At 40.6% G+C, this 26,727-nt stretch overlaps 1 protein-coding gene across 2 annotated transcripts in view; it reads right to left on the reverse strand.

Moving 5' to 3' along the window:
* The window catches only part of Cdca7l (cell division cycle associated 7 like), a 44,171-nt gene extending 21,746 nt beyond the window's left edge, over positions 1–22,425 (reverse strand). For both annotated transcript variants that reach the window (XM_046463521.2, XM_046463520.2), the window contains exon 1: positions 22,275–22,425. In XM_046463521.2, the coding sequence (XP_046319477.1) occupies positions 22,275–22,298 (24 nt within the window). In that variant the 5' untranslated portion in view covers positions 22,299–22,425. The remainder of the gene's footprint in view (positions 1–22,274) is intronic.
* Positions 22,426–26,727: the final 4,302 nt, after the last annotated feature.

Here is a 26,727-nt window from a genome sequence, read left to right on the forward strand (position 1 = left end):
AAAAAAAATTCACATACCTACACATACACACGGCTGCATTTTTGTTAAGTGTTTTGAGAGCCACTTGATGGCTGTGACTGCAGAATTTGCAGGGTGTACTGTCCTGCATCTGTGTAAGGGACCTATGTACAGAAGCAGCACTGCCTCCCCATGGATCTGCCTCATGGGAGGTTTTATGTCATTTTCTACCAAAAGCACGGTCAATTCTTTAAATCTTTTTCAAATAAATTGAACGGTCCATAAGAAACATACATTACCATGTATTATTTACAAGAACTAACCCAGAAATGGGTCACAGTCCCGAGTATGAAAACCTAAAACTACAGAGTCGGCATTGGTGGCGCACACCTGCAAGTCCCAGGCTCTGAAGAGGCCAAGGCAGGGGAATCGCCTGAGCACAGGGGTTCAAGGCCAGCATGGACAACAGCAAGACTCCCTGTGACATTGGGTTAGGCAAAGAAACTCACATCAGACACGCAATGCAGATTTTTAAAAATCTTGTTACAGCAGAACTTCTTTAAGAAAATTAAAAGGAAAGTCACAGATTGGGAGACAATATCTGCCGATCATGTATCTCATAAAGGACCTGGACTCAGATTATTATACAGGAAGAACTCTCAAAACTCAGTAACAAGGAAACATCCCAGATTTTAAAAAATAGACAAAAGGTCTGAACAGATCCCTCACCAAAGACATGCGTATGGCAGATAAGCACATGGAAAGATGTCTAATACCCTTGGTCATTAGGGAAATGCAAATTAAAACTACAATGAGATACTATGTACTATTCGAAGGGTTTAAAAAATATGACCATATAGAAGCCAGGCATGGAGGTGCACGCCTGTAATCCCAGCAACTTGGGAGGCTGAGATAGGAGGATCCCAAGTTCAAGGCCAACCTCAGCATCTTAGCGAGGCCCTAGGCAACTTAGGGGGACCCTGTCTCAAAAAATAAATACATAAATAAAAAGGACTGGGGATGTAGAATCAGTGGTAAAGTGCCCCTGGATTAAAATCTCTAAGGATTTTTTAAAAAGACAATACCAAGGGCTGACAAGAGCAACCAACCCTCATATGTTGCTGACTGAAATGCAAAATAGTAGGGCCACTTTGAAAACTAATTTATCAATTTCTTATAAAGTTAAATATTCACTTACCATAGAGCCAACAATCCCACACCTGGGTATTTGTGTACATGAAATGAAAACATATGCAGGCAAAACTTGTATGTAGCAATTTTATTCCAAAACCAAGCAAAGATTCAAGTCAACTAGGGAACAAATAAACAGAAGTAGTTTTGTCCATACAAAAGAATCCTCTCAGTAATAAAAAAAGAATGAGTTACTGATACACAACATAAAAAAAAAATCTCAAACACATTATGCTAAGTGAAAAAAAGCTACATATTGTATGATTCCACCTACCTGATTTTTTGCAAAAGGCAAAAACTACACAAACAGAAAAGAGACCAGTGGCTGCCTGGGGCGGGAGGTGGAGGGCTGACTATAAAGAGGCAAAGGGGAGTTTTGAGGAGTGATGGAATTGACTGGGATGTAATCACAAAGCTGCAGGTATGTGTCAAAACTCTTGGGACTGGGGGTGCATTAAATTCAACCTTAGTTGAGAAAGATAAATATGCAGAGACAGCTGAACAGTACAGATCGCCCAGAAATGGATCCCAGCCATGAGTAAAACACAATCAAGGAAACACCACACATCACTGGGAAGGAAAATGTGCTTCCAGTGAATGATGCTGGCAAAATCAGCTGAGAAGAAAACAGGTAATTTTGCTTCTCTCCTGATGCAAATCAAAACAGAGTGACAGCGAACTACAAAGAGCAGCATGATTAAGGTGCACAGGCACCTGGCCTCCAAATGGGAAAGACTTTAGCCACCAACATAAAGAATATCAAGATGAGCTGGGTGCAGTGGCACACACCTGTAATCCCAGAGGCTCTGGAGGCTGAGGCGGGAGGATCATGAGTTCAAAGCCAGCCTCAGCAAAAGCCAGGTGCCAAGCAACTCAGTGAGAACCCGTCTCTAAATAAAATACAAAATAGGGCTGGGGATGTGGCTCAGTGGTTGAATGCCCCAGGGTTCAATCCCTGGTACCAAAAAATAAAAATAAAAAGATGGGAAACTGTGTGTTTCTGGCCCCATAATAATTTAAAGCTTCTTATTTAAAACAAAATTTATAAAGAAAAAAAAAAGTTTGGGGCAAAGACTTGCCAATACAACAAATTATTAACATTACTCATGCAAATGAAACACATCCAAGAGTCACAGGGACGAAACAGAAAAACAAAGAAAAGTCAAATATTAGGCAACACAGAAGGGGTTAAAAACATTTTAAAATTAAGTCTTCAGCCAAAGTAGTAATGAAAGGAATGTAAATTAAAATAGGTATCATTCTCATTTTGATGACATGACATTTTGTTTCAGTTTTTAAAGAACATGCTAAATCATGGGGAAGATGTGACAAGACAAACATCACAACACAGAACTGATAGGAGGATAAACAGGCCCAAATTTTCAGAAAAGAAAATTGGTCATATACATCTGTATTTGTCAGCTTGTGTTACTACAACAAAATACCTGAGGCAGCTAGCTTGATAAAGAGCAAAGGATTAAGCTCAGCTTCAGAGGCTGGAAAGTCCAAAGAAAATGGTGTAGGCAATGGGCCTAGGCAAGGTGAAAGGTGGCATGTGGAAGTGTGCGTGAGGATAAGCAGTCATAGCCTGAAAGAGGTGCACATGTGTGGAAGAGCTCACACTGCCAAACTTAAACCCTATCCAAGTCACAGAAATATCTAAATTAGAACATTAAAAAAAAAAAAGTACATACAGTGAGATTTCAAAATTGCCAGGAAAATCTGGTTAAACTCAGGGTGATGGAGTACATAAACTACTACTAGCAGTTAAGAGAATCACAGAACCCAAGGATAATCAGGTTGTGATGGAATCACTTCATTCAGTTGATGCACTTCCCCTCACTCAAGAGGAGCAAACAGCAGCCTAGTCTTACACAAAGGCACAAACCTCATTAATGCCCCTACAAAAAATATAACTAAACACCCACACTGCACAGAGTATTTAGGAGTTACTCAACTAGGAAATCTAAGACCAATCAAAAAGCACAGCAACAGAAAAGGAAAAATACACAAACTGGACTTCAACAAACTAATACTTTATGCATCAAAGATATTACCAAGAAAGTGAAAAGACAACCAACGTAACGGGAGAAATACTTGCAAATCAGATTTCTGTTAAGGATCTACTAACCCAGAATATACAAAGATCTCTTAAAACTCAAAAACAGAAAGACAAGCAACCAAGTCAAGAAATAGGCGAGGGATATGAACAGACCTTTCTCCCAAGGAAATAAAGGAATGACCAATGAGTACATGAAAAGATGTTGTTCAACACTATTCATCATCAGGGAAATGAAAATCCAGAACACGAAACGCTGCCAGGCACGGTGGCGCACACCTGTAATCCTAGAGGCTAGGGAGGCTGAGGCAGGAGGATCTCGACTTCAAAGCCAGCCTCAGCAACAATGAGGCACTAAACAACTCAGGGAGACCCTGTTTCTAAATAAAATACAAAATAGGGCTGGGATGTGACTCAGTGGTCGAGTGCCCCTGGGTTCAATCCCTGGAAACCCCACCCCCAAAAAAGAAAAGAAACAAGACGCTAACTGACCTATTCTATAATAGCTTTAATCCAAAAGGAGAAGTGGGGGTGAGGATGCATAGAAATTAGAACACTTGCACATTGCAGATGGGACTATAAAAAGGCTCTGCAGCTCAGTGGTTCCTCAAAAAGTCACAACACAGAATTAACACATCACCCAGCAATTATACTCTGAACCATGTAATCAAAAGAACTGAAAACAGGTGTTCAAACATGAGCCCACATGTTCACGGCCTCACTGTTCATAATAGCCAAAAAAGTGGAAATGACCCAAATGTCCATCACAGATGAATGGTTAAGCAAATTATAGCACACATATACCATTGGGCCATAAAAAGGAAAGCAGTACTGGTCCATGCTACAATGCAGACAAACCGGGAAAACATGCTAGGGACCAGAAGCCAGGCACAAAAGATCACATATCATGCAATTCAACTTAAGTGAACTATCCACAACAGGCACACCTATAGATACCATAAGCAGATCAGTGGCTGCCTGGGCAGGAGGAAGGAGGAGAGAGGCTATTCTAAAAAGGTACAGGGCTTCCTTTAAGGGTAATGACAATGTTTGGGAACTAGATATGAGGTGGTGGACACCCATTACGAATGTACTAAATGTCACTGAATGGTTCACTTCAAAATGGCTAATTTTCTGTTTTATGAATGTGACTTCAACAACAACAAAATTTAAGTCTCAGTTCATGATGATAACTTAAAAGGCCTCATCCCACTCTTCAAATTTGCTTATAATTATGTAAAACTCAGCAAGCAGGCTGCTAAATACGTGGATCACAGGAAGAACACAGCTCTTCACCAGGTTGGCAAGTGGTCTGTTGGCATCACTAAGCACAGTATTGGGCTATTGGTAAAGGTCCCTAAACTCCCTCCTAACCAGTCTGTTTCCCAGGACTTCCTTTAGCAATGGAGACTTCTGTATTATATCCCCCCAGGTTCTCCCATCAACCTGAACAGTGAAACCCTGCATTGCCATCATGGCTCCCAAGGGCCCCCATTCCTCTCCACTCTAGCTGCTCCGTGCCCTCCGACAACAACAGTCCCTTGTAAACGCACGAGGGGAGGGAGCACAGTCTGCCTCAGAACCTCTGCCTGCTCCATAGATGGGCAAGGGAGTCTTTTCTGGTCTCTGCTCAAATGCCTCCTCCTCAGTGGGACCTGCCCCTTGACCATTCTTCCTGAAGCAGGACCCTGAGAGCAGCCAATTTTTCTAACCCTTTCCCAACTAGGTTTCACTTCATTCTACTTTTTGTTGCCTGCTATTTTATAAGTTTTAAAATACAATACAGTTATTAGCTACCTCTCCCACAAAATTTAAACCATGAGAACACCAGGTGGGCAAAAACTTCCATTTGTTCATCACTGTTCTCAGAGCCTGCAGAGAGAGAGAGAGCTCAAGTATTTTGAACACAATGGACATATTCATTAAATTAAAAAAAAAGCATGGTCAAACACAGGAATGAATGCAATGAAAAGTACAACTGCAAGGCTACACAAAACATTAAGTGATTATTTTTGGATTTGAAGATTATAAGAATAACAGAGAACAGTAAATGGCATTTTAATGTCAGACTACCTTCTTCTAATCATGGCTCCACCCAAAAGTTGAGTAACCAGGGCCAGGTTTCTTCACTTGCAAATGCAGAGAACAGTTCTGTAGTTATTATAAAGATTAAGCAACATATACAAGTACTTGCTATGGTTTGGATACAGTTTAGTGTATCCCCCCATCCCCCCCAAAAAAGGTTTATATGATATAGGCTTGTTCCCCAAGATGCTGGTATTCTTATGCGGTGGGACATTTCAGAGATGCGGGTATGGGTTCAAAACAGACTGGGGGACCCGTCTCTTTCTAGCCTCCAGTTTTGAGATGTGATTCTTGCTCCTGTATGCATTCTTACCATCTACCATGGGGCTTTCCTCAGGTATTTCATTACAGCAATAAAAAACTGACTTACAGTATTCAATAAAGTCACCTGGCACACAGCCAACTTAACACGTATGTTTAAGAGTCCCTCTTAATTTTTTCTTTGCAATTTTTCTTTGAGAAATTTACATATAAAAAAACTCATCAGGGAGTAATATCAGCAAAGTAATAAACCAGGAAACTCTAAGGTTTTGCTTCCCCAAGGAGACAAAAAAGAAAAAAGAAAAAAAAAACCCAAGAATTGACTGAACTAACATTACAGGAGCTCTGGAAAATGGCCAAAGGTCTACAGCAACCAAGCAAATGCCCAACCAAGAAAAATAAATAAATCACCTACAATGACAATTGTAGAAAATTCTTCGGAATTTTTTTTCTCATTCTTTTCTATCCACTCCACAAGGCAATCTTAGTCTGGAGGGTACTGCAGTCTAGTTTCTTTTCCAGAAACCAGAATGATTCAGTGATTGTAACTTTTTTTTTTTTTTGGGGTACCAGGGATTGAACCCAGAGACTCTTAACCACTGAGACACATCCCCAGCCTTTTTAAAAATTTTAGATTTTGATACAGGATCTCACTAAGTTGCTTAGGGCCTCTCTAAATTGCTGAGGCTGGCTTTGAATCTTCAATCCTCCTGCTTCAACCTCCCAAGCCACTGGGAGTACAGGTGTGCACTGCTAAGTGCAGTTTACAACATTCTAATCTATCAGGGAGCTGCCTGAAGGAATGGGACCTATCTCACCTCATTTGGACCCCAGATGGGGTCTTGAAATTTGCAGGGAGACTACAGACCTGCAGATGGTACAGATATCAGGTGTGGAAAAATATAAGAACTTCTGCAGCCCAGTAAGAATTGGGTGAGATACTTACAGAAATAGATTTTAAAAGAAGAAGAAGAAGAAGAAGAAGAAGAAGAAGAAGAAGAAGAAGAAGAAGAAGAAGAAAGAAAAGCCACAAATATGGGGACTTCACAAAGCTAGACACAGCTCCAGGCAAGACAATGTGTTCAGAAAACATCTGAGAAGACCTTAAGTTTTCAGACTCAGAACATGCCCAGCTAATCACTGTAGGATTCCCTGGCACAGAGCCAATCAGTAAGGACTGAAAGAAGTGGCTGTCTTATCAAATATCCAATTTTCAACAAAAGGCATACATAGAAACAGAAAGGAATAACATATTCAAAGGAGCAAATAAGCTGGGAGGGAGCACAGAAACTGGGAGGGAGCACAAACATTGCCCTTAAAGAGCAAAAGGAAGTACAAAGAACTAAAGCTAAATGACATAGAAGCAAAAGGAGTTTATCAACAAAGACAAATTATGAAAAAGGAACCAAACAGAAATTCTGGAGCTAAAGAAAATATAACCACCAAATAGGAAATTTCACAAGAGTAGTTCAAATACATGTCTGAAGGCACAGTAATCAGCAAACTTGAAGGCACTTGAAAATATCAAGTGTGTCCAGTCAGAATGATAATTATCCAGAATACAAACAATAATAAATGCTGGAGAGAATGAGAAGAAAAAGAAACACTTTACACTGCTGATGGGATTGTAAATTAGTATATATCCACTACGGAAATCAATATAGTGGTTCCTCAAAAGACTAGACATGTAACCACCATATGACCCAGCTATTCTACTCCTTGGTAGTTGTCTTAAAGAATTAAAGTTATCATACTATAGTGATAGAGGCAGTCCCATGTTTCTAGCAGCACAATTCCCATTAGACAAACAATGGAACCAGTCTGGGTATTCATCAATGGATAAATGGATAAAGAAAATGTGGTATGTATACAGAACGAAATTATATCATTTCCAGGAAAATGGATGGAACTAGAGATCATTATGTTAAGCAAAATAGGCCAAACTCAAAAAGTACTGTTAAGGGTCATATGTTTTCTCTTATATGTGGAAGCTGGAGAGGAAAAAGAAAGGTGGAATAGACAGGGATCACATGAAAATCAAAGGGAGATCAGTAGAGGTAAGGGACCGTGGGGTGGGGACTGGGAGGCGAGAAGTGCTGGGGAGTGATACTGGCCAAATTACATTGTTGTATTGTGTGCATGTACCAATATGTAATAACAAATCCCACCATTATGTACAACTACAATGCACCAATAAAAAATGTGGGGGAAAACATCCAATGTGAGGAAAGAAAATAAAGACGAATGAATACAGCTTAAAGAGATTTTTTCAAACAGATCAATACACGAATTATGGGAGTCTGCAAAGGAGAGAATAGAGAGATTATTTAGTAAAATCATGTATATGACTATACAAATCCAAGCAGCTCAGTGAACTCCAAGTAATATAAATCTGAAGAAACCTAAATGGTGACATGTATAATCAAACTGCTGAAAGACAAAGAATCTTAAAAGCATCAAGAGACAAACTACTTGTCACATCTAGGGCATATTCAATAATATTATCAGCTCATTTTTCAGCAGAGACCTTAGAGGCCAGATGCAGTACAATGGTTCATTTATAATACATTTAATATACTGAAAGGGAAAAAAAAAAAAAAACACTGTCAAACAAGAATTCTGCATTGGGGTGGGCGGGACTATCCTTCAAAAGTGAGACAGAAACTAAGACATTCAGATGTCTTAGTGAGTTCATTACCACTCAGTGAGTTCATTACCACTAGCATCAGTAAACAGAAATGGTAAAGGACAGAGTGGTTCAGGTTGAAATGGAAGGACACCAGTGACTTAAAAGTCATACCAAAACATATAGTTCTCAGGTAAAGATAAATACATGGAAATATAAAAATGAATATTATTGTAAATTTAATTTTGTTTTGTTTTGTTTTTTTATTGTGGTGCTGGGGATTGAACCCAGGGCCTTGTGCAATAATTTGTAACTTTACTTTCTATTTTTTATAGGGAAAACTAACAAATCTGTCAGTGGATACACAAAGCATTGAGATGTAATTTATAATAGCATTGTACAGGAATAGTGTTTTTGTATGTCAGTAAAATCAAATTGATATCAAAGAGGTTGTTATTACCTTAGAATGTTATACATAATACTCATGATAACCACAGAGAATATATAGACAAAAAACACAAGAAAATGTGACTTAGAGTAAAAATATGTCACTACAAAGAAATCAACTAAATACAAAGAAAGCCAGTAATGGAGGAAGAGGGACCAAAACAAGCCATTAAGATATAACTAAAATGCAAAAACTAAGCTGTTAAGACAGAAAACACAACAATTTAGTCATTTCCTACTAGTTATTACTTTAAATGTACATGGATTAAATTCCATAATCAAGAAAGTGGCTGGCAGAGATTTATAAAAGGCATTAACTACATGTTATCTACAAAAGATTTAGTTTAGATCAAACAAATAGGTTGAAAGTGAAAGTAAAAAAAGATGTTAAGTGCAAATAGTAGCCAAAAGAGATGGAATTGGCTAACACCAGACAAACAGATATTAATTTAAAATCCATTACAAAAGACAAAGACACTATTGACTGACAAAAAAAAAAAAGTCAGTTCATGGGGCTGGGGTTGTAGCTCAGTGGTACAGCACTTGCCTAGCACATGCAAGGCACTAGGTTCAATCCTTAGCACCACATAAAAATAAATAAAAATAAAGGTATTGTGTCCAACTACAACTATAATATGTATACACACACACACACACATACACACACGTGTGTGTATGTGTGTGTATGTCAATTCACTAAGAATTCACTAAGAAGATAACAATTTTCAATGTATGCACCAAAATCAAAGCTCCAGGACGTATGAAGCAAACACTGACAGAATTGGAAGAAGGAAGTGACAGTTCTATAATAATGAAGACTTCAACACCTTACTTTCAATCATAGATTGAACAACCAAATAACAGCAATAAGAAAACAGAGGACATGAACAATACAATAAACCAACTAACAGACACATAAGACATTCTACCCAACAGGAAAACACACACATAAAAATTATCCAGGACAGACCATATGATAGTCCACAAAACATGTGAATGAATTTTAAGTGATTAATGTCATACAAGCAATTTTTTCTGAGCCCTAGAATAAAATTAGAAATCAGTAACGGAAGAAAAACAGGATAGCTCAAAAATATGCAGAAATCACATAACACACTCTTAATGGGATAAGTCAGAGAAGAAATCACAAGAGAAATTAGAAAATAATGGCTGAGCAGCCCTGATCTAAAAATCTAAAATCCAACATGCTCCAATGTCTGAAAATCTGATCTCCAACATGACGCCACAAGTGTGGAAATTCCATGCCGTGAAATTTTGTTTCATGCACAAATTTATTAAAAATATTGTATGAAATTACCTTCAGACTTCGTGCATCAAATATATATGAAACATAAATGAATTTCATGTTCAGAATTGGGCCCCATTTCCCAACATATCTTATTATGTAAGTGCAAATATTCCACAATCCGAAAAAGAAATCTGAAATCTGAAACACGTTTGGTATCATTTTGGATAGGGGGTACTCAACCTGTGCCTTTAAACGAATGCAAATAAAAATAAAACATACCAAAACTTACAGGATGCAGAAAAAAATATGCTAAGTGGGAAGTTTACTGATGTAAACACTCACTTATGTTAAAAGGGAAGACAGATCTCAAACCAAATTTACACATTAAAGAACAAGATAAAGTACAACCAACTAAACCCAAAGCCAGTGGAAAGAAGAAAATAATAACGATTAGAGCAAGAGACAAATAAAATAGAGAACAAACCAACAGAGAAAAATCAATGACACCAAATGTTGATTCTTTGAAAATATTCACAAAATTAAACTTTTAGTTACTTAAAAAAAAAAAAAAACTCAAAACTACTAAGTTCAGAAATGAAACTGGGACTTTACTACCAATCCTGTAGAAGTAAAAAAGGATTTTAAAGGAGTACTATAAATGATTATATACCAATAATTGGATTATCTAGGTGAAACGGATAACCTTCTAATAACACAAAACCTATCAAGACCAAATTATGAAGAAACAGAGATCTGAATAAATCTATAACTTGTGGGGATTTGAAACCCTCCCAAACAAAGTAAAGCCCAGGTACTAATGGCCTCACTAGAGAGCTCTATCAAACACTGAAAGAAGAATTAACACCAGTCCTCCAAACTCTTCCAAAAAATAACTGAAGAGGAAGGAACACTTCCTGGAGCCTCTACAATCTAGCATTATCCTGATACCAAAGCCAAATACTATAAGAAAACTACAGAGCAACATCCTATATGAATTTTGATGCAAACATCCTCAACGAAATTTAACAACATAGCAAAAAGATTATACTAGATGACCAAATGAAACTTATCCCTGCAATGCAAGGTAGTTTGACACGTGAAAATCAATTAATGTAAATACACCATATTAAAATAAAGAGGGGAAATGATCACCTTAGCTGATGTAAGGAAAAAAGCATCTGACAAAATTTAATACTTTTTTTTCATGATTAAAAAGATAAATAAATCTCAGCAACAAGAATGGATGGAAATGTCATCCACCAAACAAAACCCACTCACAGCTAACATCATACTCAAGGGTGAATGAAAGACTCAAAGTTGTTGCCCCCTAAGATGAGGAACAAGACAAGCTTGCCTGCTTCCACCACATCTATCCAACATAGTACTGAAAGCTCGAGCCACAGCAGTCAAGCAAAGAAAGAAGAGTCATTCAAATCGGAAAGGAAGAAGTAAAACACACCTGTTACATGACATGTCTGTATATGTACAGAACAGGAGAGGTGCCACAAAAAAAGTAGTCAGAGCTATTAACAAATTCAACAATGTTGCAGGACATAAAATCTCATATAAAAAATTAGCTGCGTTCTACACAGTAATAATAAAGAATCTGAAAAAGATACTTTAAAAAAATCAATTCCATTTAAAATGGCATTAAAAAGAATAATATTTAGGAATAAAGGTAACCAAATGGTACAGTTCTTACATACTGAAAAGTACAAAACATTACTGAAAACTTAAGGAAAACATAATAAAGACAAAGATATCCTATGTTCATGGGTTGAAGTACAATATTGTTAAGATGACCACACTACCCAAGCCATCAACTGATTCAATGTAATCCCTATCAAAATACCAAGGATGGAACTGGGATTGTGGCTCAGTGTTAGAGCACTTGCCTAGCGTGTATGAGGCACTGGGTTCAAATCTCAGTACCACATATACATAAATAAACAAAATTAAAGACCATCAACAACTAAAAAATATATTTAAAAAAAAAAATACCAGGGATGTTTCCTATAGAATTAGAAGAGACTAACCTGAAATTCATATAGAATCTCAAGGGACCCTAAATAGAGTAATATCTTAAAAACAAAACCAGTGTTTGAAGACTCAACACTTCCTAATTTCAACACTTACAACACTTACAGTTATCAAAATGGTGCATACAGACCAACTGGAGAACAGAGAGCCTGAAACAACCTGACACAGCCAAATGACTTTGGTGACAAGAGTGATAAAACCATCCAATGGGGAAAGGGAAACAATATTCTTTTCAAAAAATGGTGCTGGGCAAACTTCATGAATCCACATGCAAAAGAATGAAGTTGGGCCTTACCTTTTTTTTTTTCTTATAAAAATGAACTCAAAATGAATCAAAGGCCTAGATACATAAAAGCTTCATGATAGTGGACTAGACTGTGATTTACTGGATACAGCAACAAATGATAAAATAGGTGAACTGAACTTCATCAAGATTAAAAACTTGTGAAAAGGACACTAGTCAGTGAAAAGGCAACCTACAGAACAGGAGAAAATAAATCATATATATGACAAGGAATTAATATGCAGAATATAAAACCAACTTCAATTCAACAACTACAAAAACCTCAATTAACATTTGAATTAACATTCCCCCAAAGAAGACATACAGAAGGCAACTGAGCACGTGAAAAGATGCTCAATATCAGGAATCATCAAGAAAATTATATCAAAACCATAAGGAGATACCACCTCTTAGTCAACAGAGCGGCCATCATATAAAAAAATAAAATAAACAACCTACCACCAATCAGCAAAGATGTGAAGAAAAACTGAACCCCTTGCACACTGCTAGTAGGAAGAGAAAATGCCAAACAGTAAGGTGTTTTATCTAAAAATGAAACTTAGAATTACTATATGGCCCAGCAACTGCACTTTTAGAAGTATAACCAAAAGAACTGAAAAGAGACACTCCCGCAGATATGTGGAAACTGTCACTCACTGTACATAAAAACATTATTTACAATAGCCAAAAGGTAGAAACAACCAAATGTCCTTTGATGAATGAATGGATTAAAAAAAATTGGTACATACACATAAAGGAATACTGGCAGATACAATGCAAAGGGAATGAGATATGATAAAAAGAGCATTATTCAACCTTAGAAAGAAATGAAATTCTGACACCCACTACAAGAATAAACCTTGAAACACTATGCTGAGTGAAATGAGCAAGCCACAAAACATTTTGCATGATTTCACTTGTATGAGATATGCAGGACAGCTGTGCGCCTGTTGTACACCTGGAATCCGAGAGGCTGAGACAGGAGGATTGCGAGTTCAAAGCCAGCCTCAGCAATGGCAAGGCACTAAACAACTCAGTGAGACCCCGTCTCTAAATAAAATACAAAACAGGGCTGGGGATGTGGCTCAGTGGTTGAGCGCCCATGAGTTCAATCCCTGGTACCCACCAACCCCGGGCCCCCACCCTCAAGAAGAGAAGAGATATGCAGGATCTCAAAACTCTCAGACAACAATAAGGAGAGAGATTACCAGGGGATTAGGGTGGGGGAGATGGATACAGAATTTCAGTTTAGAATGATTTAAAAAAAATAAAATAAAAAAAAAAACTTCTGGAGGTAATGGTGATAGTTACACAACAGTAGTGATTATACTCAATCATGTATTTAAAAAATGGTCAAAATAGTTCATTTTATTGTGTGTATTTTATCCCAATAATAAAAGGCCCCAAAGTAATTAATGTTATTTTTAAAAGAGAAAATATATGCAGGGAGAAATATAGATATGTAATTTGTACAGGCTTAGAAGAGCTATTCAATAGCAGATACATGGCCAGTGAGTGGAATTTTGGCAGAGATGGATACATTTGGCAAGTACTGGTCTAGTCCCTTTTCCAGGGAGGTCTGCAGATAGGAACATGAAGCCAAAGTTAAGCATTCTCTGAACTCTGAGATGGACGATCAACTCAGACACGTCAGTTCCTGTGCTTTCAACGAGGCACCACTGGCAATCTGGACAGAACAAATTGTTTTGTCCTGTGGGCCTCTCCTGCCTGCCAGGTGGGCCTTAACACCCCTGAACTCCAAACCACCAAATAAAAGGAGTACCTAACAGTCAAAAACAAAACCACATATCTCTATTACCACCACCAGGACCCCAGCTCACTCAGATGACAACCACAGAGCAAATCCAACACTGAAATATGAGCTCCTGGGTCTGTCAGGATGTAAAGTTAGAAAACAGCAGCAAACAACTCCAAAGCTCCGGGAATGACTTAAAACAAAAAAAGCCTGCTTTCTTGTTCATACTGCATGTTCCTCACAGGCCGGGCAGTGGCTCTACTCCATGAAGAACTGGGTTGACCAGGCTGCCGGTATCTAGAATGCTGGCAGACGCAGTGCGGAAGGAATGAGATATGGTAAACAATCTGCTAGCATTTGAAGAATCCCACCTAGAAGTGACTTGCCACACTTCTGCTCAGATTTAGTTGGCCAAAGCAAGTTAAACAGCCTGGTGTGTTTCAAGGGGCCAGGAAAGTGCAACACTGACATTTACCCAGCAAGAAAAGACAAGAAGATTAGAACAGAGTCCTGATGACTTCCAAACTATGCCTCAAGAGTGTTCCATAAGCAGAAGACACTATTTAAATATTAGTTATTAAAAGAGTGTAAAGTACTATTACTTTTCATTATCATCCCCACAATAGGTATTTATTAAGCATCTAATATCTGCTATGCACCACTCCAAAAGATGTGATAAAAAATGGGTCATATGCAGTAGGGTGAAACAATGTGATGTGACAAACAGTGAAATGGCAAGTAAGTCCAGAAGCTGGAGGTGTCCCCAAGACAGCATGTGACCCTACAGAGGAGGCAATGGTCAGGAAGACTTCTAGGGGCAGAAGATAGGGGTAGATAAGACTTGCTGGCCTTATCTACATAGCTGCGAGATGGACACAGTCTGGGGCAGGACATACAGAAGCTTCCCAGGTGGAGGCAGGGATCTGAAGGTGCCTGTCTTTCAGAGGAGGAAAGAGTCCCATGCTCACTCCAAGAAAGCAACACAGCACAGCTCTTCCAACTGCTGGGGGGACTCTCCCATTCTACAGTCCAGCCCTGGAAGCCTTTCTTCAAAATCTCCTAACATACATCTACCCTAAGGGCACTGACTGCGGCCATGGAAGGTGAGCTCCAGCAATGCCCCCAACACGCTGCTGAGGCTGTTGACACCACTAGGCTCCTGGCACTGGGCCACAGTGAATGACATACCAAGAGCACATCCTTCTGCGGTGCCTCGTTACAATTGCTTAGTCCAAGGAAGGTCAAGAGGACGCCCAGGCTCCCTCTTCCCTGAGCGAAGCTGGCAGTGAGGGGAATGGGGAGACTTTTAAGTCAGGTAAAGGGAGAGGTACAAAGAGGTCTTATGTATGGGGGACAAGGCTACATGGGGCCTGTGGACTTAACTACTCTATTAAAAAAAATAAACCTCACAAAAGGAAAAAAAAATCCTGGACTACTTGTCAGGGGGTTAAAAAAAATGAGAGTTAAAAAGAAACAATGAGGGCTGGGGTTGTGGAACAGTTGTAGAGCACTTGCCTAGCAAGTGTGAGGCACCGGGTTGGATTCTCAGCACCGCATATAAATAAATGAATGAAATAAAGGTCCATCAACATCTAAAAAAAAAAGAACCGGGCATGGTGCTGCACTCCTGTAATCCCAGCAACTCTGGAGGCTGAGGTAGGAGAATCTTGAGTTCAGAGCCATTCTCAGCAACTTAGCAAGGCATTTAGCAACTCGACACTGTCTGTAAATAAAATATAAAAACAACTCAACACTGTCTCTAAATAAAATATAAAAAAGAGCTGGGGATGTGGCTCAGTGGTTCAGCACCCCTTGGTTCAATCCCTAGTACCAAAAATAAATAAACAATGATATTAAACATACCATTATTGTTCTTAACTTTCCTTTTTAAACTGCGAATGGAAAACAAAACAACATTTTACATTTAAAAAAATGTTCTTAGGGGTTTCAACATCAACTAAAAAAAATTTTAACTCCCTTCCCCCCATTTAATATCCTTCAGAGTCACGGAGCTTTAAATAGATTTGGGGGAATGGGGAGTGGGAGGCAGTTAGTGCTTCTATCTCAAGGTTTATAGGTATGATTTCTGAATTTTACACTTGGTAGTCCGTGCTTCTCCAGCATGGGAGCTCAGTGACAGCCAGAGGGCTTCCAGGGCCACACGTAGGGCAGGAGAGGGGAGTTTTTTTCCAAGAACTGTCCTTTCTAATTCTGTTTTTGTATTAAAATAAGTTTTAAAAAATGTATGCAGGAATAGAATACAAAATAGGTCTGACTTTGAAAGATAGAACTGAAGATTTATGAGGACATTCCTATGTAGGCAGCAGGAGCTGCTAGACCTGCAGGCCTCTGGGGCAGGCAGGAACTGGCTTCCACATTAGTTCAACAGAAAAATCTGAGCAGCTGTTACAGGATGTTCCAGCCCACCATAACTCATACTTCCACTCATTCGGCAATGACAGCCATAAATCACCCTTTTTTAAAAATTTCAACAAATATTTAACACCTACTATATGCCCTGTCCTTCACCCATCAGCTGGATGACCATGATTTGGGGTTACCAGTCACTACCTGGAGAAAATCCTGGAGACTTCACCACAGAGGAGGAGGAGGTCTTCACCAGACAAGTACTAAGATTGATGCCAAAGACCCAGAGTGTCAGTGCAAGGCACTCTTCAGGTACAAAGGACCCTCTTCGAACAGAAGGTTAAAGATGGGGAGCTGCCCCCACTACTGTGCTGCTCTTCATGGGGATTTGAGGACACTGCGGAAAGGATTCTTGAGAAAGCCAGCATCACTGGCAGGGATCCGATCCCAGAAATCTGTTGCCCACACACCTGGCAGCCTGGGCTGGCACAGGCCTGAGGACTCATACTTCAGGATTCCATATGCCTTTCTTTAAATGTTCTATAGAAATGCAACAAAGAGGATAGACAGATATCGTTAGGTACACATCTTGACAAAGTTTTAGAGTGCACTCGCCCTTTATAGCCAACACCTGCATCAGAAGGACTTTTTTTTTTCTTTTTGCTCTTAGAAATCACCACTGTATAATGGTACAGTTGGACTTCTAAGGCATTCAACCTCCAATCAAAACACATTTTCAGGAATGCAATCTAGGAGACTATTATCTTCTAAGTACGCAAGGCAAAAAAGGCAACTCTTAAAAAAAAAAAGTTAATTTCTGCCACACAGGAGAGAAACTCAACTTGGAGTGGCCTTCGTTCTAGGCCAATATGACCAACTTATACACAGTCCCCACCAACCCCAATCCAGTCACTCCCCTGCGCATCCACGAGCACCTGCCTGGGTCATCTTGGTTTTCTAAGCAGACCAGATGGTGGTAGAGAATGGGCCTCTAGGACAACCCTCTACTTTCACTCACACTAAAACACTCTAGATGGTTTAGATTCTGAGACAATAGTCATCGTTTCAGTTTTCATGAGCCTTAGTACTAACCACAGTAAAAACTGCTTTCCCTCAGCCAATACAGCATAACAGAAGGGGAAACACCCTAGAAAAAAATGGTATCAGAGTCCCACCTAGTGAAAATCAGCCACATTCCCTTTGCCAGATGTTAAATACATTATAAACAAAGAATGATTTAAGACAAACATTAAAAAAAAAACAACCACTGTGTGACTTCATCACAAGTCATAAAATATATAATGTTTCCACTCTGGGACGTTTATTCCAAGTTCCTTTAAGAAAAATATTTTTCAAGAGAAAAATAATACATTAAATACACATCTACTAGCTGGGCACAGTGGCACCTATGATCCCAGCGCCTCAGGAGGATGAGACAGGAGAATCACGAGTTCAAAGCCAGCCTCAGCAAAAGCAAAGTGCTAGGCAACTCAGTGAGACCCTGTCTCTAAGTAAAATACAAAATAGGGCTGGGGATGTGGCTCAGTGGTTGAGTGTCCCCGAGTTCAATCCCCAGTACACCCCCCCACACACACACACCCTACTCATTAACATTGTACAGTCGCTAAAACTGAAAGTACTAAGAAAAGCAGAATTCTGGGGTGGGGGATGTAGCTCAGAGGTAGAGCACTTGTCTACCACATGCCAGTCCCTAGGTTCAATCCCCAGCACCAAAAATTTAAAAAGCAGAATTCAAAGAGCAAGCAAACAAGATTCTGAAAAAATGACTCTTATTCCACAGGCCACTGCAAGATGGAAAGGATCCAGAAAATGAGGCACAGGGAGTACGGGAAGCAGAGCTGTGGCTCACCATTTTGCTGTCACGTCAGCTTATATCAACATGATGTTACTACACAATACAAAAATCATGTAAAAGTCATTCCTGTGTAAAAGCTTTACAGATCTTGTCATATTCCCTAAACGACAAACGTCACTTTGACTTTACAGAGTATAAACCAAAATCCGGGCTGAACTGGCTAAATGGTACCACAATATATTTAAACAGCATGTTACACTCCACAGGTCCTTAAATCATCTCAGTGAGATGGCAAATAAGGCTGAGATTTCTATCCTCATTATTTCAGAGAAAGCTAGTGACCCAACCAGTTCCTGTGATTCCAGTGACAAGGAACAGGCAGTGGTTTTAGAGCCAGAATCCTAGATGAACAACTCCCTAGGTTGATTCTGGGCAAATGGGCCAACTTACAGCCTTATCTGTAAAATGTAGATAATACAACCTGCTTCACAAAACCACAGGGAGGATTAAATCGTAATCCCTAGTACAACATAACATAACTTTGAAAAGGCAAGGACAGTTTCCATTTCTTGAAAGAAAAGGGATGGTATTCCTCCCACCCCCAACCCCAAAGCTACCAAGGTCAGCAGGCTGCTGAGCTGTGGCAAACGCAAAAGTGGCAAGGAGCTCCAGAGACACCTTGGGGGCCGGGTAGTAGGGGGGGACCACAGTGTCATGTTTTTGTTCTTCCACTATAACTAATAACGTGAGGCACTCAATGATCACCTGATAAAGGGACTAACCCAGGCAGCAAGTCCTCTGACAATTATGAAGAAAAGCCAAAGCATCAACTGTCTGTTTGAACTTAAACTTTGGCCCTTGTACAACAAAACTCCATGGCATATTCTGCAGTTGCATTCGGGGCATGAGCATTTACTACCACAAAAGGTAAACTTATTTAAGTGTTTACTTCAGCTACATGACTTCCCCTTGCCAAACATGCCTCTGAATGGTCCGACTGCAAAATATTCACAAACCACTGCTTTTCAAAGACAAAAAGGAAATAAAATGGTCCCACCAATGTTTTCTTACCTCTATCCCAACACCAAGTAGCCTGAATCAATTCCACTTTGGTAAATAAAGCTAGAAGTATATTATGAAACAAAACTAGATTTTGGAGGTAAAGATTCTAAACTATAACTCAGAGAGAGTAGCAAGGAGTAAAGGAAAATTCCTAAGAGCCATTCAAAACTAATACACTTGGATATTCTATTCAAATTGTTACTCTAAGCTTTTTCATTAATATATTCAAGCATTCATAAATTTCTTTAAGTCACACATTATCTCGTGGTTTTCTGTCCTATGTACCTGCTGAAACCAGAACTGCTGTGGTCTCTGAGAATTTAGCTCTGCTTGTCAGTAGCCTTACGAAAGAACAAGTAGCCTTTTAAATATAGGACTATTAAAGTGGCAAAGCATTGTCCTGAGAAATCACACATGACTTCCCCTCTGTTACCAGCTTCTGGGGTTCTGGGCACAGATTTCAAGCCATAAGATCAGATGGGTTTTACTGCCTTAAGGGCAATACCAGAAAAATTCCCCTTTGCCCTTTCAACAGCATATTCCATGCATATGCATAACATTTAGCATCATTTCCTTCTCAAAGAGTGCAAAATGCAACCTGGAGCTAGAAAAGTGAAAAGAAGGAAAGTGACTTTCAGGACCTACCAGCCTCTCTGCTAAGGACCTGAGACTCAGGTCCAGTGAGCTGCACTGTTGTGAGTTTAGCAAGGGATCACACCCTTACCTCTGCTAAATATTGTTTCTGTCACTCAACATAAAAGCACAAAGATTCAGTGGTCAGTCTATAAAAAGACCACAGCCCATGGAAGGTGAAATCACTGTCAGAGAACACTGAATCCAACACACTGGTGGGGAGCAGAAACAGAGGCTTCAAAGCGGTTCCCAGTACAAATGAGTATCCCCTCAATCACTTGCTAACAGGTCTTCCTAAACTGCTCTGCTGCAATACCTTGCAGTTTTGTGCTTTCCAAAGGATGGAAATTATATTTACTGTATGAATGAGATTAAAACACACAGCATGCTGGGCTGAGCCATAGTCACTGTGCAGAAATGCTACTTCAGGCATTCATCACAGTGCTTTATTCATAAGGCTGGGGGGACTGGGTAGAACCACACAAATTTAACATCTTGCAATGCCTGAAATGTTCATTAAGTGCTCTTATCTGCAGTCACCTGCCTACCCTACGGAATCACTCTCAGCTAATTTAAATTAAAGAGACAATAATCTGCTCACATTTAAATTATGATGAACAGGAATATTTCCACAGGAAAAAATCATCACATCTTAATTTGCACTGCCAATTAGGAGGTCTTCAGAAAAGAAAAAAAAAAGATCATCTTACATATAGTAATTTACTCTAATTGGTGTATAATGGGTTGGATATAATTTGAGGATCACCCCCACATGGTAAATAGTTTAACATTTCAGAATTACCAAAAATTAGCCTCATTATCTGACAGTAAAATGTTCACTTCCAACTACACATTGTGGGACTTTCTGAATTTCCAAAGCTTAAAGTATGGATGTAAGTGATCAAAGTGCAAAGAACTTTCCAGCAGAACAACAAGTTTCAAGAGGGATACATGAAGACACATTTTCTAATGATGAAATTCACCAGAGTGCAAATCTCCTTCCAAAGGATTTTTTGTTTATTTTTAAGTCCTGGAGAGGCCAAAACTTCTAGAAGCAGAGGCCAAATGGCACGCGCACCTGCACGCACCCGCGTGCGCACACACACACACTAATCCTAACACTGGGCTCAGTTCTTAGCCTTCCTCATTGTTTTCCTGCTTTGAAAATCACCTCACTGGAGGCATTTCAAAAACAATACTCTCAAAACATCTATCAGATTTTTCTCAAAGAACCACTTTTCAGAAAGGCTTTCAGAAATTACTAAGTAGCCAAAGCAATCATTAGTGGCTCAGGGCCTTCAGTTGCCAGCCGACTCTGGCAGGTGACAGCAGTCCGGCAATGCCAGAGGTGCAACCTCTTCCTGGGGCCCCAGAGCCCAGGTGGAGGAAAGAGGTAAATGCCAGCCAGAAGTTCTGGTGGAAGCTGTAGAGTCCAGAGGTTCTCACAAAAGCAAGAAATTCTGCCTTGCACAAAACATCTCAGGTTCCCATCAGCAGCGGGTGGCTGCTTCCTTCCCTCTTAAAAATTGTCTAAAAAAGTTGTTAATGCTTATCTCTGAATAAAAATGTATGTTCATTTTCACTTAAAGTTAGAGCTTTTTATAGAAGAGTTCATTTAAAAGTAATGAAAAGCTCTTTGAAAAAGGTAATATGTAAATAAATACATATATATATATATATATATACATATATATATATATATAACCCTAAAATCTCGTTCACATTCCCACTACTCACTGAAACGTTTGAAAAACACTGAAGTATTTGCTAATAGGTTTTAAAGACCAGATAGATAGGCCCATAATGCGTAATTGGAGTCGTGCTGAGTACACGATCTGGGATCTTGCAGTAGTTTTTTAACTTGCACTAATGACGTTGCCATTTCCCCCAAGTGGTTACAAACTACTTGAAAACATTTTTCAAAATGTTCTAGAACAAACCCGCGAACAATTCCTTTTAAACTCCATTACCTAAATTAGGCTAAAGCTGACTCCCGATTGTTTTTTAGAAAATTCTCATTTCTTAAACTTCCTCATCTCTGTGCCAATTCCTCTAGGAAGGCGGGTGGTGCACCAAAACAAGCCCCCTCGCCCCCCCAGGTCTCGGGAGCTCAGCTAACATAGGCGCTCCGCCCCCGCTACCTCCCTGTCCGCACTTCCTTGGAAAAGAGTCCACACCTGGGGCCCGCGGCCCTTCTGTGGCCCTTCTGCGACCCCGGGGCCACTCGGGACCGCCCCCTATACTTAGGTGGCACAGCCCGGCCCCACCCTGCACACCTGCAGGGCACGCCAGCTCCAAGGTTTGCAGAATGGAGCGCGCCTGATCCACAGAACCATGGCCAAGGGCCACGTTTCCATTCCGAGGCCAGGAGCAGGGCCGGGGTGCAAAAGAAAAAGCAATCCACGGGGCGACCGGGCTGCGGCCGGTGGCCAGACCCTCACCTGGGAGCGAGTCGCCAATTCCATCTTCCTTAAGTGGCTCCAGCCTCCTCGTAGCACGCGGCCACTAGAGCCTGGTAGCCATGGGCGCAGCGCACCAAGACCGCCCCCAGGCCGCGCAGCTGGCGCGCTCGGCCAGGCGCTCCGGCGGGCCAGGGGATATGCGCACTCGGCGCCCGGGACAGGGGGAGCTCGCCGCACCGCCCACTCGGCGCCACGTCCCTAGGCCTCTAGCCTCTGGGCACTGACCCGACTTCGCGACCTGTGAACTTTACTTCTCAGGTGGTGCAAGACTGAGCTGTCCCTGAGCGCTACCAGAGGCGGATTCCGGTCCATTCGCGTCTTGCTCCCCCCTGCAGCGGAGGGAGGGAGTGGAGCGGTCCAGCCAGGTTTCGCGCGGGAGAAATGAGAAGAGGCAGTCCCGGCACAGCCTCCAGCTGGCATTCCTACTCGCTCTGCAAGTTCCTAGGGTTTCTTCCAGCTTGTGCTCTGGAGCGAGAACCTCTGCTGCAATCCACGTCTCCGATCCAAAAAAGAATTTTAGGGTGGCTACAGAGCTTGTTTTGTTTTGTTGTTGTTATAAAGGGGCGGAGTCTACCCTCTCCTATAACATTTGCTACTGGATTCACTTTTAAAACGGGCAACCCAAGCCCCCAGTTATTTTCCAAACCTCTAATAGGACCTGCAAACCCTCCTGGAATTTAGTCAGCCATTGTACCCTAGGCCTCCACCCCTACTATATAGGGTTCCGGACTAGCACCTACCATGCCATGTTCTGTTGGAGTTTATTGTTTGGGAGACAGTTACCAACATAATGACATGACATAAATAAATGTACTAATAAAAGCAATAAGTAATAAAGTAACTTTGTTAATTTGATAATGTAATTAATGTTAGTCTGATCACAGCTAATTAATAATATGTGTAATAGCGATGGTGCATATAAATGTAAAATTGGAGCAAAGACAGATACCATGAGGAAGAAAGAAAGTGGTTTTATAGTGACTTAAAACGGAGAAAATTTGGCAGAAGTCACGGAAGACTTCTTAGAGCTAGGGTAGGAAGAGTAGAGAATTAAATGAGTGAGAGGCCTTCTGAAAGGCCTGAAGCAGGAAAATGAAATCTTGAAATTGTGTACAAGCCTGTTTAGCACTACAGTCTTGAGTACTTGTGGAATAGCCTGCATGCATAGGACCTTCTGCAGCCCCTCTCAGGGGCTTGGGATCTGATGTTCATCTTGTCTTTGTTGAAATAATGCTTGGAAATGGCCAAACATTTACTCAAGCTTGAAGAGAAAACTTTTGGGAATGATCCTTTCTTTCTTCCTTAGTTCAATAAACATGTATTATGTGATCTCAGTGTTCCAGCCCCTGGGGATGGTAGGACCAACAAAACTTTGTCTGATTTAAGAAAACGTTTTAAGCTTTATTCGATGATGTCAATTATGATTCTAGCCGTTTCATGTTTATCATGCTTGAGGTTTCCCCTTCATACAGTATCTCCTTGAATCTTCTCAGAAATCTTCCAGATTCCTTTGTAGCATCTATACTTTTAAAATAAGGGAATAGAATCTAAGATGATACATTGAGAGTAAGATCCCTGACTCCCTGCCAGTAAGACATAAGACTGCCAAACTGCAAACAAGTTTTTTTTTTTTTTAATTGTTGTGGGAGAGTACCAGGGATTGAACTCAAAGCCACATCCCCAGTCCTATTTTGTTTTAGAGACAGGATCTCACTGAGTTGCTTAGCTACTTGCTTTTGCTGAGGTTTGCTTTGAAAGAGATCCTCCTTCCTCAGCTTCCAGAGCCATGGGATTACAGGCGTGTGCCACTGCAAATGATATTTTTTATGCCACCAGATCCAGCCTTCTTTCCATTTTTTTTTTTTACTTTTTCCCTTAAGCTGCTAGGAAGCTAGAGTTTAAAAACAAATTCAATTAGAGCTTATCTTTTTTTTTTTAGATAGTAACACCCCCCCCCTATGAACCAATGATTTCATTGGTATTTATTTCTTTTCACTGTAGGTTATGTCAAATCCCTTTTGAAAAGGGAGTATAGATTTGATGTATGTCAGATTTTGCACAGCACTAGAAGCAGGCTACTGTACTTATAGTTTGGTGTTAGAGTCTGTAAACAAGTCAAAAATAACACCTGGCATTTTGCCAGGGGAATGTTAGAGTTCATAAACAAGTCTGGATGGTGCCTGGCAAAATGCCAGAGGGAGTGGTTTGAGAAGTAACAAAAGCGAGCTATTAAGTGTGGAGATTCCTTATTGGTTGACTGATGTATCTAGTTTATGCTAATTAGATAAGCTGTGTGGAATGTATAAATACTGCTCCTGTCCTGCAATAAACGGCTCCTACTCCTGCTGTATCAACGTTCACAAGTTGTTCGTCACCCCCCGGTTATTTTGCTGCAGCCGGACTGCGGCAGATGGTGGCCTGTTACGGGGAGCCCCGGGACACTCGGGGGTAAGTGACGAAAAAAAAAGCTGCCCGTCCATAGATAGGACGGGGGCAATCTGCTCGTCCCTAGGCAGATAGGGCAAGAGGAAAAATGGCCATTTTGAAAAGATTGATACAGTATGTTTGTGTCTTGTTTTGTCTTGAAATGTTGTATTGTCTTTGTGATGAAAATATGGAAGGGGTGAGAAGTAAATTTCTAAGGAAAGGAGGCACCCCAGTGGAACCAAGAATAGTTAGGGCATGTGTTGATAAGAGCCCAGGAATTCTAGTCAGAAAGAAAAAGAAAGTTCAGAAGAAGAAGGATTATCAGGAAAAAAGTTGCAGCAAAAGGCTATTACTGAATACTTTTCGTTACCGGAGGGTGCGTGAAGCGGAGAGGCGGCTGCCGAGTGTGCAAGCCGGTCACAGCGCAGCAAGGATTTTCCAAGAGGTGGCGGCGACTGGCCCTTCCCCGCCTCCTGGCCGGGGAGCTGGCTCTTCCACTGCCGGAGCCCAAATCTAGACCTGACCAGGAGGCACAGTCTCGCAGGCTCTTGCTCCCTGTGCCCAGTAGCAGTTTGAGTCTGGGACACTCCCCAGGGCCATCTGGGGCTGCCCAGGCGCTACAGCCAGCAGAAGAGCTACTGGTGTCCCTGATGTTTGGTCATTTTCAATGCCAATAACTAAACTACAATGTTTCTCCCACACCTGGAAGCTAATGAGTAATGAGCACTATTAAGGCTTATTTCAAATGTAAAAAACCTTGAGATAATGTACTAAATTGTTCAGAAGGTTGTTTTCTTAGTAGAATGCTACAGGATTTTCTTTAGCCATCCGGAGTTCCTGCCTTCGTCCCAGCGCCGGTAAAGACCAAGGTGGAAGAATTTCCAGTGTTGCTGAAAACCGGATGAGACTTCGGCTGAGAAACAGACGAAACTTCAGATCAAGCTAGCTGCCTGCAGAACTTACCTGGACTGTGATTTAAGCTAGCTGCCTGCAGAATTTACCTGGACTGTGATTTAAGCTAGCTGCCTGCAGAACTTACCTGGACTGTGATTTACCTAGACTGTGAGTTAATCTATTGAGACACTGCTTTACCTGGACTGAGACAACAAACTGTAATCTACAACAAATTGTAACTCGGTATCTTTGCTAACAGTGTCATTGCTGGTATAATTTTTCCAAGGGCTTCTTGCATGGAGCCATCAAGTGGCTTGGTATTGCGGCATTTTGTATCCTCCCTTTCTGTTTGTAGCAGGTTATTTATGGTGTTTCTGTAAAAACCACTATGCTCCTTATTTAAATTAAACAAAAGGGGGAAATGTTAGAGTCTGTAAACAAGTCAAAAATAATACCTGGCATTTTGCCAGGGGAATGTTAGAGTTCATAAACAAGTCTGGATGGTGCCTGGCAAAATGCCAGAGGGACTGGTTTGAGAAGTAACAAAAGCGAGCTATTAAGTGTGGAGATTCCTTATTGGTTGACTGATGTATCTAGTTTATGCTAATAAGATAAGCTGTGTGGAATGTATAAATACTGCTCCTGTCCTGCAATAAACGGCTCCTACTCCTGCTGTATCAACGTTCACAAGTTGTTCGTCACCCCCCGGTTATTTTGCTGCAGCCGGACTGCGGCAGTTTGGAAACCTATAAGCAGCTGAGCTTTTCTGCTTTAAAAATCTGCCAGAACCAGCCCTAAGTCTTCAGACGGCAACCTAGAAACACTTCCTTTACCCAGTAAAGTCCATGTACTTGAATGCTATTTTGCAATTCATTCTATAGCCGTGTTTTGTTGTCAGGGTTTGGTTCCATTCTGTTTAGGGAAATTCCTAAGGAACAAGAGGGATTTTAATATCACATTGTGGTAAGACTTTCTACTGATGGTTACTGATGGAGAAAAGTGTGAACACTGAGAAGATGATTGTCTCTTCTTGAGACAGTAGTATGCAGGGTACAACAGAGGAAATGTAGACATAATGTTTGCAAACAAACTTCTTCAAGAAGTCTATGTC

This window comes from Marmota monax, unplaced genomic scaffold (genome assembly GCF_021218885.2).
Source record: "Marmota monax isolate L192 unplaced genomic scaffold, Marmota_monax_Labrador192_F-V1.1 WCK01_AAM20220418_F8-fsc00057, whole genome shotgun sequence".
NCBI classification, from domain to species: domain Eukaryota; kingdom Metazoa; phylum Chordata; class Mammalia; order Rodentia; family Sciuridae; genus Marmota; species Marmota monax.